Source organism: Wyeomyia smithii, chromosome 1 (genome assembly GCF_029784165.1).
Source record: "Wyeomyia smithii strain HCP4-BCI-WySm-NY-G18 chromosome 1, ASM2978416v1, whole genome shotgun sequence".
Classification (NCBI taxonomy): domain Eukaryota; kingdom Metazoa; phylum Arthropoda; class Insecta; order Diptera; family Culicidae; genus Wyeomyia; species Wyeomyia smithii.
The window spans coordinates 23,786,661-23,804,170 of NC_073694.1; the positions used below are offsets into that span (position 1 = coordinate 23,786,661).

General features: G+C 39.0%; 2 protein-coding genes across 4 annotated transcripts in view; one reads left to right on the forward strand and one right to left on the reverse strand.

Moving 5' to 3' along the window:
- The window catches only part of LOC129717898 (uncharacterized), a 309,945-nt gene that overhangs the window by 259,289 nt on the left and 33,146 nt on the right, over positions 1-17,510 (forward strand). For all 3 annotated transcript variants that reach the window (XM_055668165.1, XM_055668166.1, XM_055668167.1), the window contains 10 exons: positions 5,461-5,633; positions 5,687-6,291; positions 6,357-6,571; positions 6,623-6,826; positions 6,884-6,999; positions 7,066-7,204; positions 7,275-7,756; positions 7,820-8,703; positions 8,766-9,211; positions 9,268-9,882. In XM_055668165.1, the coding sequence (XP_055524140.1) occupies positions 5,461-5,633; positions 5,687-6,291; positions 6,357-6,571; positions 6,623-6,826; positions 6,884-6,999; positions 7,066-7,204; positions 7,275-7,756; positions 7,820-8,703; positions 8,766-9,211; positions 9,268-9,882 (3,879 nt within the window). The remainder of the gene's footprint in view (positions 1-5,460; positions 5,634-5,686; positions 6,292-6,356; positions 6,572-6,622; positions 6,827-6,883; positions 7,000-7,065; positions 7,205-7,274; positions 7,757-7,819; positions 8,704-8,765; positions 9,212-9,267; positions 9,883-17,510) is intronic.
- The window catches only part of LOC129717902 (GDP-D-glucose phosphorylase 1), a 36,425-nt gene that overhangs the window by 5,891 nt on the left and 13,024 nt on the right, over positions 1-17,510 (reverse strand). The gene's annotated exons all lie outside the window — the stretch shown is intronic.

A 17,510-nucleotide genomic window follows, 5' to 3' on the forward strand; every position in this document is an offset into this window, starting at 1 on the left:
AAAAAGTATTCGAAATTTGTATCAGCCTAACAAAGAGCGAAAGAAAATCTGAAAATAAAAAACAATCATTTATTTTAAAATGGATGAAAAATTTAAAAAGAGAGAGCTATTATTTAAAACATATGAAAATGAAACAAAAATTTAACAGCAAGAATTATTAAGACGAGTCAAGAAACAGAAAAGAAGAAAGCCAAAAAAAATCGGAGCAAAGTTTTAAACAGACAAAAAACACTTGTTTATAAGGCGTAAAATATATACAAAAATAAGCGAATGCACACAGTCAATGTGAAATGAAAAAGAAAAAGAAAGATGAAAAATTTATGAAAATAAAATACAAATTGGATAAAATTTCTTCCAAACACATGAAACAATGTGATTTGAAACTAAATTGGACAAAATTCAATAAACAGAAAAAAACTTTGAAAATAAATGTTTAATGTAGAAAGGAAACATGGAGAAAAAAATATTTTTACGTAATGACCCCCCTCCCCCAAAGCTGTCCACGTGGTATGTGGATGGCCCCTAGAGAAAATTTAAAAAAATTAGATATAGAATTTCACGTACGAATAAAAAAATAACAAAAAACTGGAAAATAAGAATGTTACACAATAAGGGAATAAAAAGAAACGAAACGAACGAGATGAGTATAAAAAGTGAAGATCTGCAAAATGAACATATTCCGCCGGCCAGAAATTAATAAACAAGAAATGAATCAAACCTATAAACAATTAAAACCCAAATAAACAAAATGAACAAATTTAAAGGGAATAAAAATTTTTAAGATAAAACGGAACAAACGAAATAAAAAGATATAGTAGCATTACTATTAAACTTTTCTCAACTTTCGATGAACTTTAGCCGCCGTTTTCCTTTAATGAAAACAAAAAACTTGCCTCAGATGATGAATCAGACGTTTTCTCACAACTAATAATATATGATACTCCAATAAAATTATTAACGCATCGCATTATATATATATATATATATATATATATATATATATATATATATATATATATATATATATATATATATATATATATATATATATATATATATATATATATATATATATATATATATATATATATATATATATATATATATATATATATATAAAATGGTAATATTATTTATCATTACGTGAACATTTTTTTTTTCTCCATGTATCCATCTTACATTGTTTCTGTTTCATATGTTTCACATGGACTGTTTTCATTCATTTGATTTAATATTTTTAAGGGTTTGATGCAGCAGAGAGACTTGTTATTCCACGGTAGTTTGTGACGTTTCTACGATTTGTGCCATTTTTGTGTACAGGAAACATATAACATGTACAGGAAAGATATAACAAAAATAAATGCACTGAATTACTAAAAAACAAAATAACAAAAAGGAAAGAATAAATAGAATTCAAGTAAAAACAAAAAAAGCTAGCAAACAATACAATTGGAAACAATTTGAAAATATGAAGGGAACGCATTAAAATGCGAAAAAATGGAAATTAAGAATAGTATACAACAGAAAGGATATACAACACAAAAGGATAAAAAGGAGCAAACGATATAAGGAGAAGCACGATAAGCTGACTGGTGTGTGGAATAAAATAAAATGATGTAATGAATAAAAAAAGCGGAAAGTTTAATTCATTGTGTAAAGTTAAAAAATCAATAATATAGTAGAACATTTTAAAGGGAAGAAAATAAAACAATTTGAAAAAATAAGTTTAAAAAATTTTAAAAGGTGTTTTTTTAAGGTGTCATTCATATATTACGTAAATACTTTTTAACTGCGAAAGCAATTACAATCTTTTAATGAAATAAAATTCAAAATATATGTAATAGTGTTGATATGTCACCGTTCGCGGCAGAACACACAATATAAATTCTGAATAAATATTAGTAAATAATTGATTCACCACAAAACACCTCTCAATTAAAAAAACGTAAGAACTTTTTTTGGAATTTTCGATCCCCCTCCCCCCATAATGAGGCATCGTAAAATTTCACATTCCATCTCCCCCACCGCAGATTTTTGTTTTCAGGAATAAATTGGAACTTATTCAAGACCATATTCATTACAAAAAAAAACATATTAGTAGATTTTGCTGAGTTTTCGACTGTTGGGATGTTGTGTACTTATGTTATACTTTCGGCTGAGCAGTCACAAAAATTTTTAAACGACTTATTTTATACTGTCCGACGTTTCGTCACTGGTCAGTGACATCTTCAGGGGCAACTGCGGGGATTTATTACATAATTAGAGGCTTTTAGCATAGTTTTACAAATAGTTATATTCTAGCTGATTGTCTGTAGTTATTGTGTCTGTGACTTACATATTATTTGTTCGTTCCTTGTCAAGATGCTTTTTAAAGCTTATCGTCAACACTGATTGGGGAGATTTTGGGTACATGCTATAGTTTTGGTGGTAACAAAATTGTTTTTAATATAAAATTATTTTCGACAAACCAATATTTTAAATAAGCTTACAACTCTGTTCGCTGTGGACCTATTGCGATGGCGGATGGGGACTGGTAGGTAGTAGTTTGGATTCGAGAGGGGTAGGAAATCGATGTTGTTGGTGGGGAGATTGAAAGAACAGAGAAAGAACTAATTGGCTGGAGTGTTTGTGTTGGGTACGATACTTGACAGGACTGCTGCGTAAGTTGTGTTGAGTCCGTCGAGATCAACTCGTTTGTTGACTGTGTTGGGTGTGTTGTGTATATGGCACATTTCTAGGAATGGGAGTATATGGGTACGGTTGCTATGGTCTACTATCAATGTTCCACTGAAGTCGAAGCTGTGTTTGTATAGTATGCAGTGATTGAGAGTATCAAGGTATATTAATTGCAACCCCTTCGAAAATTTTTACATCTTGCACCATCTCAGCACCAACACCACCAGCACTTTCAAATTCTCTTCCAGCTACCATGTACTAAAGCGCCACAGCTCTACGGTTTATTCCGATTATATCGATGTCATTCCTCTCGCTTCTGTCTATCTAACGTCACGAAAGCTATTAATGCCTTGTCCGCTATTCTCCCCAGCATCATCCAAACCAGCTTTTCGGTCGCTAAAACGCGTTCTAGCATCATCTGCCACAACTCATTTCACTTGACTGAGTCGTAGGCCGCCTTGAAATCTACAAATAGATGGTGAGTCTGTAGGGTATTATCAGCATTTCTCTAGGTTCGATAGACCCTATTGGATAGGAGCGATAAAGATTTGGTCCGTTTCTCTCGAAAACCAGACAAAATGTTCCGTTAACGGTGTCAATCTCAAGAACAGTTCGAGAGAACACTTTGAACGCAGAATTTAGTAACGTGATACAGCTGGTCTTTTTTATAAATAGGGCAAATGAGACCTTTCAACCAGTTGTTCGGCATTTGTTCATCCACCCACACACCCACCCAAAATGATGCGATCGCTACCGCGATTTCCAGTCTCAATAGCTTTAACTCTCGAGTAAGTAGAGCAGCTCGTGGTACTCTCCAAGTACATACCTAGTTTCCAATCGTTAATTCTTCTTTTTTTACCAATTGATGCTTCCTATATATCTATCTTTGTCGTTGGTGTAAGAGCATTTGATAGAGCTGTGTTATTTACCACATATTTTCAGACTATAAAGCTGTTTTGTCAAACTTTTAAAAGTATTCAATAAAAGTTTCCAATAAGTCTCGACCCTTGATCCCCCCAAACGTGTTTAAAGCTACAATCTTGTTTGATTTTTGACGCAGAATTACGTCTCTCAGGAAGTTCGGCTATATAGGGGTGTAGATTGAAAATCTGAACACGAAAAAAGGACAGTTCTCATTACGTATCAGCGGGTAGCCGTAGCAACGACACTTGAATAGTTTTCGTATTTTGACAACACACAAACGTTTTATCATATCGTTTTAACGGCTGTCAAAATCTATGGGCCGTCAAATTTCCAGTTTTAAAACAGCTTTTCACTGCGTTTTTAGAATAATGCCTAATTCCAACTGTCGGGAATAGTACAGAGATGCGACCATCATATCATATATTTAATTTGACAACAAAATGTCCTTTTGAGGACAAATTTAAGTTAAGTTGAAGGGTTTTTTTAATTTTCTCGTTCATTCATTACACTCCATTCAAAATGTTGGAACGCCCCATTAAGACGATTGCAAATTCGACTTCATCTCCATGTCCCAGTAAGAACGTCGGGTAGCTGAGTGCGGCATCTTGTGTTATCTGCTTCCACTGAAATGCATAAACAAGTCTTGATAATTGTCAACTCGCAATTATGCAACAATTATGCAAAACATCGTACTATTAAAAATGGTCAAGTCTGATTGAAACGCAGATTTCGATTGACCTGATTTGTCGTTTAAGGCATGCTGGATCACGAACGAACACGATCGACAGAATATTATACCTAGTTGACCAGAAATGCACAATCTGGGCTATGCAAGAGCCTGCTTCTGTTCAAGCTAATCATTTTACTAGTGGATAGCCACTAGGATGGTTCTAACTCAGTAGCAGGGAGTATCAGGAGTAGCAGTAGAGGTTACCAGAAGCGGTAGTGGTAGCAGCGTCAGCTGCCTTTGTGCGGTAGCAGTATTTTAAGCGCTACTTGCACTACAACCAGTGCTACATGCACTGGCCGGTACTTCTTTCTGTGAAAAACTCTGCCATGTTTTGGCAACACACAAAAGGTTTTCGGAATGTTGGTAATCATAATCTGCCAGCCGTGTCCGTTTCTTTCGACTGATGAAAATAGTGGACCCCTGTTCCTTACCCTACAAAACAGCTTGAAATTAAAACTGAAGATACCTTGAGATAATTTTCAAATATAGTAGTGTAGAAAAATTGATTGAGAAAACGATTAAACTGGTAAAATGTAGGAACGAGTACCCAAAATGGATTAGATGTGAAGTTCTAAATTTTAAAATTTAGTTTAGAGTCGTTAATTTTGAAAAGAATAGTCAAAAATTTTAAACCAGAAAAAACACCAACTGGAAACTTCGAGAAAATTTTCGAAACTACGTCAAAAAACTTGTGATTTTTGTAGATTTTTCAGTGCCTAAGAACATCATTTTTTACCATAAAAAATATTTTTTTTCTTAAAAAAAAATTTTTATAACCAACAATTGCACCAACTGTAAAAAGTTTATCAAATTCGATGCAATGTTTCTAACGATATGCCTATTTTAAGAAACATCTACCTAAATTTCGAATATCTATAACAACCTTAAAACTTACTCGAATTCAATAAAAATTGAAAAATCGAGTTCTCGGATGAAATGCATGAAATTTTTCAATATTTATTTGAAAAAAAAAATAGACATCGTAACTTTTAGTGATCCGTTTCCTGAATTCTGACCTCTTGGTTTTGATCTATTATCATATTTACAAATTTTTATTATTACAAAATCATGTAAATTGATTTTATTATCGAATAGTTTTGAAAAACATTTTTCTTTCATTATCTCCTCAGATCATCTCCGACTACTGCAAGAGCCACCACCTGTACAAACCGTTTTCACACATGGCAATCGACCTGTTCAAGGAGGTCGTCGCATCCGTTTCTACCCGGGTCGAGATCAAACCGGCAGTTCCACCTCCACCAGCGAAGTTTAAGCAAATGATAGAATCCTATGAGGAGCAAAAGTGAGTTCTGATGCAGCGCCTTCAATGCGTCATTTAATAAAAAATTCTTTCAGAAGCGATACCGATTCTGGACGCAGCTCGGATCATGGCGAACTGGAAGTCCATCGAAAGCCTGGCGGACAGCAACCTTCCCAGCCACCGACAGCAACTGCAGCCATCAACTATGGCATCACGATAAGCGGTCACGATCTGGAACAGGCACGTTACTTCGGTTCAACAGCCAACCTACGCGTAAAGCGAGCCGAACCGGCTCCCCAAGCGGTAGCACCGCCCGACTGTAAGTTCCGTTCGCTTCCTCGACCAACCGAATCCAATCGACTCACAGTGGAACCGGTGCGTAATTACGCCACCATCGGTTACTCGAAAAGCATCCGGGCAACTGGGACGGAATGTGATTCGAAAAAACTGCACGTCGTTCGCCGGCGGCACAATGCCGAAATGCAACGCAAGTGTCGGAATGATTTCCGCCGAAATACGATTGACGTTACGATGGTTGAGGTTAAGATGGCGGAGGTTCAGCAACAGCAGCAGAGGCTGCTGCGCAGCCAGACGCGCCTTGTGCCGTCCAAGAGTACCAATCAGCTAAACATCGACCCCAGTGGGAACGACTTCCAGCGGAAGATCGGCGAGATGAGCTTCAATGCGACGTCGATGCCTAGTATGTGTTGTTATGCAAGCTGATAGATTTAGGTTAGAAATTACTGATTGCTTTTTTCGTTTTAGATCTTGGAGCCCCTCTGGTATCGATGCAGCACGTAAACAATCTGAACACCGCTGGAAGACGAGGCAGGGAGGATTATCCACTGCGGAAGTCCAACAGTCGAATTGAAGCGCTAGATGAGGTTGAACGAGGAGCGATTCTGGATGCCTCCAAGGGACCGGAGTTTGTGCGGAATGCTGGCAGTGTGCCAAAGGTTATCGATTTGACTGATGCCAAGGTAAGTGTCAGGATTGTTAGTCTGGTCAAAATTTTAATAGTTCTGTTGCAGACTCAACATCGCCGAACCGTTACGATTCTGATGCTCAACGGATCGAAGGTGAATGTGATTTGCAATCCCACCAGCACCGTCGCCCGGCAGGTATTCGAAGCGATCCTGCGGATGGAGCACTTGACGGAAAACTTCTTCCTCGGGCTGTGCGCCCTCATCGGGGGCGATTTCGTCTTTCTACCGCACGATCTCAAAATCTATAAGGTTAGAATTTTTTTTCAGACCAATTTTTCGACTGTTAAGTTTATTTTCTTATTATAGGTGGCCCCCCAAATCTGGGTAAACACATCGAAAAAATCCGCCGCACTGGGGGAAAACGTAGTTTTCACACTTTATCTTCGGATAAAATTTTTCCTGCCAACGCTTCGTGGCGTTAGGTGAGTTGAGCTTTAGCACCGAAAAAGCACTCTCCTAGTACTAAAAGCTCGATTTATTTTCCACAGCTGTCTGGAATCGCGACATCTACTGTATTTGCAGCTCCGCCGGAGTATCCTGGAGCGGCAAGTTCTCTGCTCCGAAGATGACCTCATCACGCTGGGCGGCCTGGCGCTGCAGGTGGAAGTCGGAAGCTTTAGGGAAAATGTATGTGACGATATGAATTACTTCCGTTACCAATTTCGAACTGATTTTTCTTCCGCCTTCTTTTTATCAGATGAAATACAGTGAATATTTTACCATCTCGCACTACCTGCCGGAGGAGGTTTACCGCAGGAAGAAGGAGCTGGCCAAGTACCTGCGCAATTCGCACTTCTGCAAGCGTGGCCTCCATCAGCTAGAGGCGGAGCACAACTTCATTCGGTACGTTCAAGAGTTAAAAGAGTACGGACTGCATCTGTACAGTGCCACCTGGACGACGGAGGAAAACCTCACGCTGGAGGTTTACGTGGCGATTTCGCTCAGTGGAGTGGCGATTTTCGAGCGGAATCTTAAGTTTAATCCGAAGGGTGCCCAGCAGGAGTTTAGCAACGGGAAGAACTGCTACCAGCGGCATTTGTATGCGTTCTTCGATTGGCTGGAAATTGAGAACATTTGCTTCTCGAAGCATGTCTTCTGTGTGGTTGTGCGTCGGACCGAGAGTCTGAATCCGAAGGATAAGACGAGGGTCAAGTATAAGCTGAGGATGGACGGGAGAAAGTAAGTTGATTTAAAATAAATTTAAAATGAAATGAATTTGCTCATCATCATTCTAAATTCCAGAAGTTACTTCGCCTTCAACCTCGCCTCGGAGCACCACAAGTTCTACATGAAGCTGCGCAACTCTTTCGTCTCCATCAAGGCCCTTTCAAACGAGCTAAACATTCCGATCGTTGAACCTGGTCGAGCGCCTGGCGCTGCCACCGCTACAGACGCTTCCTCCACAAAAGCCCCCAAGCTGAACGTGACCGAAGTTGACGAAAAGGCAGCCTTCGACGCGAAGCACGTTGACAAAATCGATAAACCCCTAAAAACCACAGCCCTACGGGTCCGCAACCTGAAAAAATCCATGCTCAACGACAACCGGCTGGCGAAACTTCGCCAGAAATTTCTCCTGAAACGATCCAAATCATCGGTGGAAGGCCCACAGCCATCGGCACTGAATGATACCGTCGAAATCACCAACCAGCAGAACCAGAACAAGGAAAATGAGAACCCGGCGTACGGTTCGGGTGGAAATTCTTCCTGCTCCCCACAAGCAATTTATCCGGCCTCTTCGGAGTTGAACCTCTCGCCGGATGATTCCCCAAAAACCTACAACAGCGTGAACAGGAATCGCGTTAAAATGGGGACCCGAGTTTTTTCCACCCAGTTTCTGAACAAATCGTTCGACAATCTGTACGATCATCCGGCAGGCGGTGGGAGCGGTCCGCTAAGTGGAGCCAGCTCTTTTCAAAATTTAGCCAACGGAAGCTTCAACGAGGATGACGAACTGCTGATGGATTACGAGTGTGATGGTGCCGATCCGCGGCAGATGCTCGAAAGTAACGTCGACGATGCCCTATCGCTAAAGAGTAGCATGGGATCCGTTTATTTTATGGAGAAGATCGACGAACGATCCGCTGGCGGTAGCGAGGAAACACTCTCGCCAAAGGCGTGCGTTATTCGTAAGTTTTTTACCTTGCTAACTTTAAGTTTTTGAGGTTGCTGATGTTTTTCTTCTTCTCAGAATCCAACATCCGCAGCGAAAGTGGCCACTTCGAGCTGCCCAACGAAACCATCTCGGACACGCTGCTGGAGAAGTTCAATAACCTGAGCTGTAGCAGAGCGATCAACGATCGCATTCTGACGTCGGTCGTTGTGCTGAAAGATTTCATCAACCCGAACGAAAGACCGGCCAGTAAAACGCAAATGTTGATCCGAAAGCGATCGTTTTTGTCACGCAGTCAGGAGTCGGTTCTGTTCCGAAGCGGACGCCTGACGGCCGCCTTTGGCGGTGATGATCTCAGTTCGGATGGAGGTATAGCTGATTGTGGCAGCAGTGGGGAGGATAGTAAGGGTGCTCGATACACTCTTGGCATCAGTATCGTTCAGGGTAACGAAAATACGGTGTATGTGAAAGATTTGGTGCCGAATGGGCCGGGAGCTCGTGCTGGTGTGAGAATTGGTGATCAGGTAGGAGATTTCTAAAATAATTCTCAAATTTGATTCTAATTTTCCTTAATTTACAGATCATAGCCGTTGATGGACGATCACTGCTAAACCTTCCCTACAACGAATCCCTAGCGGTTCTTCAAAACACCGGTCGAACGGTCGAACTGGTTCTTTCGCAGGTTTACCTGCGACCGGCGCTGAGCACCAGTGCTCTAAACATTAGCAATAATTGCCGAAAACGGCCACCCAGCTATCAGTACGATTCGGATTTGTACCCGTCCAAACTGGACGCTGTACGATCGGCCGTAAACTCCGTATCCAAATCGAACAGTTTGTACATTAAAAATGGAATGCAGCAACAGCAGCAGCATCAGCAGCAATCGGTTCGGAAAAGTCCGCTGATTGGTGGAAAGGCGACCTACGAGGACATTGGCAATCACTTCGAAGCAATACGATGCTACTATCAGCAGCAACAGCAGCAGCAGCAACAACATCAACAAAATGTAAATCAGAATGCAGTACCGACGGGGATGTTGGACGATCGTAAGGTGAACCAGCAGCGGTACACCAAAAATGTGGCGGATATTTTGCGCACGAGGAATCGAACCCAGGATGGTGGCGGGCTCGGGTTTGGCGTTGGAGGAATGTTTGGAGGGTTGAGCCCTTCCAAGAGTATGCCGGATTTGCCGAAGGTGAGTAACAATCAAGCATTAAGGTGAAACTGAACGGTGACTTTTTCCATACAATTTGAGGTTGGGTATCTTTTCATTTGAAGATTCTGAGTGTGAAAATCTCAGCTGCCACCTAATAAATGGCGCTCGAATTACTACACTATGAATGCATGCAAACAATCGTTCAAAATTTAACACACCTTAAGTCGTATCCGAATATTATTTTTTGTGTCGATCATACACAAAATAGCTATATTTGATCTTTAGTGAAAAACTTTAAACCCGTATTTTTTTGCTGGGCCTTTGGGTTGCATTTTCTGTTGCACAAAAAATCGATATTTTTTTAAAACTGTCAGTTTTCTAACATATGTAACTTTGGAGCCGTTAAACCAATGTGAAATGTTTTGGCATCAAATTGAAGGTAATTAGTGGGTTTCCGAAGTGAAAATATCAATTTGCACTTTATTGGAAATAGATTTTAAAAATTTTCAATATATTCTTTTGATGCCAAAAACGAGAGACCGTTTAAGGCTGTTTTGAAAGGTCTTTCAAATGACCAAACTATTGAGGAAATTAAAGAATGTTTGTCAGAATCACTTGGTTTTGCTCCCAACCAAGTAATTTTGATGAAACGAAAGGCGAATGCCAAAATTAATCAAACTGGAATACACCAGGAAAATTACTTAGTACATTTTGATCGTACCAAAGTAAATAATTTGAAATGTTTGGAAAAAGCACGTGTTTTATTTAACGTGCGAATAAAGTGGGAAAGTTTCAAGAGACATGGAGAAATCCATAATCTTACGCAATGTCGGAATTGTCAAGCCTATGGTCATGGAACTCGAAACTGCCATATGGCAGCAAAATGTATGATTTGTGGTGACACTGGTCACACGAAAGATATCTGCCCCGTGAAAGAGACCACTAATAGTTTCAAATGTGTAAATTGTGGGGGAAATCACAAATCTAATTTCTTTAATTGTCCTGTAAGGTCAAAAATTATTGCTTCTAGACAACGTAGGAATTCTAAGCAACCTGTTGTCAATGTGGGTGTACAAAAGACTTTCAATACTGTTCAGGCATCACCAGCACTTTCATTAGCAGGTGTGTCTGTAGGTAATAATTTAAATTCAGATAACAAATTTCAGACAAAAAATCCTGTTCAGGCAACACCAGGCCGTTCATATGCCAGTGTCCTTACAGGTAATATTTCAAATTCAAACAGTAACAAACCATTCGTGTTTGGTGCTGAAAAGTCAGCCAGTATTGATTTAGGTAGTCCAACTCCAGAAAAGATTGGATACCTACAACAATCCATGCTGCAGCTAATGTCCGTTTTGTTGAACTGTAACTCGATGTACGAAGGTATAAAATTTACAACTAATATTGTTATGAAATTGAAATTCAGCAATGATTTTAAATAATGCTGTAAATTTTCTAAATTGGAATGCTCGCTCTTTAAAAGCGAAAGAAGATGAATTTTTCAATTTTTTAACAGTCCACGATGTGCATATTGCAGTTGTGACTGAAACGCTTTTAAAGCCAAATAATAAACTAAAAAAGAACCCAAATTACATGGTTCATAGGTTCGATAGAATTGATGTTGCCGGTGGTGGAGTTGCAATAGTTATCCACCGTCGAATAAAACTTCGTGTTTTACCCCATCTTGAAACCAAAGTTATCGAGAGTTTGGGAATTGAAATTGAAACAAGTATTGACATTTTATTTATAGCCGCAGTGTATTTGCCTTTTCAATGCACTGGTGAGCGAAAAAATTATTTCAAGGGAGATTTGCAAAAACTCACAAGAAATAAATCTAAATTTTTAATCATCGGTGATTTTAATGCGAAACATCGATCTTGGAATAATGCTCAAAGCAATTCCAATGGAAAAATATTGTTTAATGATTGCTCGGCTGGATTTTATTCAGTTTTATTTCCAAATGGTCCTACATGTTATTCTTCTATTAGGAATCCATCTACAATTGATTTGGTACTAACAAATCAAAGTCATTCATGCAGTGATTTATTAACTCATGCTGACTTTGATTCTGATCATCTTCCCATAACATTTTCTATTTCCCATGAAACTATTTTAAATCCCACTAGATCTGTGTTAAATTATCACAAGACTAATTGGGATAGATATCGTTCTACGATCGAAGAAAATTTGAATGATGATCTTATTTTACAAAATAGTGCTGACATTGACAGAGCATTAGATAATTTGAGCAGCTTAATACTCAATGCCCGGAATTTATCAGTTCCTAAGGCTCGAGTGAAATTTAATGCACCAATTATTGACAGTAAACTTCAACTTCTTATACGTTTGAAGAACATACGGAGACGTCAATACCAAAGATCTCGTAATCCTGCTTTGAAAATTATTTTTCAAGAATTACAAAAGGAAATTAAACATAGATTCACTCTCTTGCGAAATGAGAATTTCATGAGAGAAGTTGAACAACTAAAACCTTATTCGAAACCTTTCTGGAAGCTTTCGAAGGTTCTTAAGAAACCTTCGAAGCCAATTCCAGTCCTTAAAGACGGTGATTGCATTTTTCTAACGAATGAACAAAATTCTCAAAGACTTGCTCAGCAGTTTGAAAGTGTTCATAACTCCAATTTGAACGTAGTAAGTTCTATTGAAAATGAAATAAACCAAAAGTATGATCAGATCACCACCCAAGCATTTCTTTCTGAAGAGGTATTGGAAACAAACTTGAATGAGGTGCGAACTATTCTCAAAAAATTCAAAAACATGAAAGCACCAGGAGATGATGGGATTTTCTATATTCTCATCAAAAGACTTCCCGAAAACTCTTTAAATTTCTTGGTAAAAAATTTCAACAGATGCTTTGCACTAGCACATTTTCCTACGAAATGGAAAAATGCCAAAGTCACTCCAATTTTAAAACCCGAAAAGAATCCAGCTGAAGCATCAAGTTATCGACCAATTAGTTTACTTCCCTCTATTAGTAAACTTTTTGAATGAATAATTCTCAATAGAATGATAACACATTTTAATGAGAACTTTATTTTTGCAAATGAGCAGTTTGGTTTTTAGCCATGGGCATTCCACTACTCATCAGTTACTTAGAGTAACAAATATGATTCGAACTAATAAATCTGAAGGCTATTCGACTGGAGCAGCTCTACTAGATATAGAAAAGGCATTCGACAGTGTTTGGTATAAAGGTTTAATAGCTAAAATGTCAAATTTCAGTTTTCCGCTTTACCTTACAAAAATGATACAAAGTTATTTTACTGACCGCACTCTTCAGGTTAACTATCTAAATGGTAAATCTAATAGATTGCCTGTTAGAGCTGGTGTGCCTCAGGGGAGTATCTTGGGCCCAATCTTATATAACATTTTTACTTCTGATCTTCCTGATTTACCACCAGGTTGTGAGAAATCTCTGTTTTGTGACGATATAAGCATTTCCGCAAAAGGAAAAAGCCTTCGTGTTATATGCAGTCGGCTACAAAAAAGTTTAGATATATTTTCTTCATACTTGCAGAAATGGAAGATTTCCCCTAATGCTTCTAAAACACAGTTAATTCTTTTCCTCATAAGCCAAGAGTTTCATTTCTCAAACCCACCCATAACCACGTTATTAAGATGAACGGTGTGGTCTTAAATTGGTCTGATCAAGTTAAATACTTAGAGCTAATTTATGATAAGAATCTCACTTTCAAGGAGCACATTGAAAATATCCAGTCAAAGTGCAATAAGTATATCAAATGTTTATATCCTCTTATCAACAGGAATTCTAGACTTTGTGTCAAGAATAAACTGTTAATTTACAAACAAATTTTTAGGCCAGCAATGTTATATGCAGTTCCCATCTGGACAAGTTGTTGTACAACCAGGAAGAAGACACTTCAAAGGATTCAGAATAAACTTTTGAAAATGATTTTAAAGCGTCCTCCCTGGTTTAGCACGAACGAGCTACATAGGCTCACTAATGTAGAAACATTAGAAAATATGTCAAGCCTGCAAATTCCGACAAAAATCGTTGCAATCCTCAATTGCAACGATTAGCTCACTTTATAGTCAGTAAGATAGTTTTAAGTTTATTTTAAGTTTTGTTTTATTCCTTTTTTTTTCCTTGAAAAGTAGGTTTAATAATTTTTCCTACAATTACATTAACTTAACTGCGAAAGCTAATAACATTCAATAACATTCCCCCCCTATAACCATGCGTCTCCATTGAGAAATGCTACTTCAATGCAACAATATCAAACGAAAGGGTCAGCTGGGTCGTGAATCTTCTAAAACATCAAACATACGGAAAAGTTTAAAAATCGTCACTTTGAACCAAAATTAAGCAAAGCCAAGAAAAAAACAAAACATAAAAACGTCGAAAACTCAAAATTCAAATTCACATCTGAGAACATTGGGAAAATCATATATAAATGGCACAAAATGTCGAAGAAAGGTAAAATTTAATGGTGCGTTAGGTTTAAGTTATGTTAATAATGATATACGTCATTTCGGAGAACTCGCTGGTAACGGCCATTTCTTGATAAGCGTAAAACATCTGCAAAGTGTTATTTCTTCCCCAATTGCGAGTAGAGTATCATTACCACGCAGTACAGTGTTTTTTTTTTTCTAATAGAAATTTAGGCTCAAGTTTTCCATGGTTGTAGTTCTTTACCATTACGGTGTCACCCACTTTTATGTGAGACATTTTTGCACGGTGACCAAGATTGGCATAAACTTTAACTTTAAGCTTTCTCATAGCATCGCGAACGCCCTCGTCACGCGGATCAGTTCTTAACGATGGTAACAAGCAAGCATGGAAAAGTTCACTCACTAGCAATATTTCATGCAAATGTGTTCTTTGGTTTATCAGTTATCGTTCAACTATTTCCACTCGCGTATAAGTTTTCCATAGAAACGCTGCTGATTGTTTTTCGCTTCTAAGAGTTCCGAATACCATAGAAGAAGACTGAATGATTCAAACACGATAGTATTTATTGTATCCAAGTTCACTTGCATTCAACATTGTCGCGAGAAGCTTTGAGATATTATCGCCAGTGGTGCAAAATTATGAATCCAAATAAACGTTAGATTGCGTTCAATTGTTTGCTTGCCGGAGCAAATAGGTATCATCAATGCTTACGGAAATTGTAGCATGGTGCATTAGCATCTGATGCTTGAAATCACCAAGAACCATCGTGGTATATCACGGTGAAAGCACGACGTGGAGTAGCCGAATTACGCCTACAAGCAACCAACATTTGAAAGAATCATTGCGATCGCTTGAGTGCAATCGTTTACGATTCTTTCGTGAAACACTCGCTATATGTTGCTCGCTCCCCCTGAAGCAGGCAATATTGAAACAAAATCATCAAAGAAAGCTACCATATATTCCTTTGCTCTAAGTTGTCTGTTGCAAGCTCGAGAATGTGTAACTTTTAATAGCGATGATTTGCTAGGATTGAAAGCTTATAAATAGCACGTTCAGAAATGATACCATAGGCGTAGCCAGAGGGGGGCAGGGGGCCGTTTCCCCCCCCCCCCCCCCTAAATGTTGACATTGGTGCAGAATTTTGTTTTCAATAACTCTAATAGCACAAAACGACATCTTCAGCCCATAGAAACATCTGTGTAAAGTAACAGCCAGATCAAAAATAATTGATTGAAATGCTTGCGCGATGTTGCGTGGAATTGCACAGATTTTTCAGTTGATCCACCAAGGATATTGTAGCGGCAAAAGTACCGGGCAAATCCGCCTGCATCAACTAGCTTGGAGTATTGGAACCAAACTGTGAAAATTCCTTACCTTGATTCTCTTGTAACCTCACTGGAAACACGGTTCGATGAAGATAGTGCACCTGTCTACGCGTTGTCCTTGCTCTATCCCGCTAACGTAATACGCATGTCGCTGGAAGAGTAATTTTTTATGAAGTTGACAATTTTGTTGGAGAGGTGGAAGTTTTGTATTAACATTGCAGCAGTATGAGAGCAGATCGTAAAAACATGGAAGAGTTGGATCTTATAGACCTGCTAGCTAAAGCCCGTTCTTTCTTCCCTGCGACTGAGAAAGCAGTTAAAATTGCACTTGCTCTCCCATGGAAACATGCACGATTGAACGCTCGTTTAGCACATTACGTCGGGTGAAAACCTGGCTGAGGTCAACAATATTTGAACAGCGGTTGAGTGCTCTCTGCTTGCTAAGTGTTCATCGGCAGATGGTCAACAATAATCGTGAAAAGACAAATGAACCTCTTCCGGAACGTTTGACGTTTGATGCCCGAAGATTTTATTGAGAATATTGACTGTGTCTTCAATCTTCACGTCCTTGGGAAGCTTTGACAGGATGTAGTTGAGATAGCGGCTGTGCGAATGGGTGTCCAGCTTCCGGAGAAGTAAACGTACCTTCGCCGCATCACTCAGCTGGCCTGCATCGTTCTCGAAAAGGTCCTGGTAGCGGTTAAACAACAACTTCCGAACGTAACTCCGTTTTCTTCGTCGAAGACAAACTCGATGATGTTCGAAGAGAGGGACTCCAAAATCTGCTCCCGGGGTTTGATACTGACGCTGCTGCTGCTGGACCGCTATCCGCTGTAAAATTTTGGGCCATCTTGTGAATCATATCTTGAATTCCCGGTTGCGGCTTGGACAAAGAATAATCAAATTTTCCACTCTGATGTCAATAGCGAACCTATACATTGGAGAAATGACAAGACACTCACCGTTACGGCAACTGTCAACATCAAAACGGGCGAGTTGTATCATTTTGCATTGCCGTTATCCGTTTTGATGTTGACAGTTGCCTTAACGGTGAGTGTCTTGTCATTTATCTAATGTATAGGTTCGCTAGATGTCAAGGACAACTTTTCACTGGTTGCCTTGATGTAACAATCACTAAAGACTAGTATTTATTTCTATTTTTCAAAACACACTAAAGTCGCTTTTTACGCGGAGGATACGTGCCGCGTAAAAAAAACCGCGTAAATTCCGGAATCCACGTCAAAAAAGCCGCGTAAAAACAACCGCGTGAAAAGCGACCTTAGTGTACCACTTTTTTACTTCTAAAATTTTGAAGAGCTTGCCCCCCCCCCTATTTGAAATTCTGGCTACGCCCATGAATGATACCCGAATGACTGTCATGCGATACGAGTTTTTCCATCCTTGGTAACAAGTCTTCACTGGTTTTCTATCATTGAGTGTGGGGTTCGTAGATATTAGCGAACCTATACATTAGAGAAATGACAAGACACTCACCGTTAAGGCAACTGTCAACATCAAAACGGATAACGGCAATGCAAAATTATACAGATCGCCCGTTTTGATGTTGACAGCTGCCTTAACGGTGAGTGTCTCGGCGTCTCTCTGGTGTATAGGCTGACTAGTAGATATATACGTTTTTCTTAACAACCTTCCACCAATCCGTGTTCGTTGCCTTAGCGACACGTAGAGTTTCAAGACAATACCGGGAGGATCTCTGTGGGCATTGTTCAAAGCCTTCAATCGTAGTTCTTTTGGGAGCCGAATGCGTTCATTGCGAACAAGTATTTCATTTCCACGGTTAAGGCCGAATTCCTTTCTCGATGGTCTGTGAAAATGCTAAAATGCAGGTCGAATTAATTCGGACAAAACCTTTCTACCGCCAAATAACAGCTAATGCCTTTTGCTAA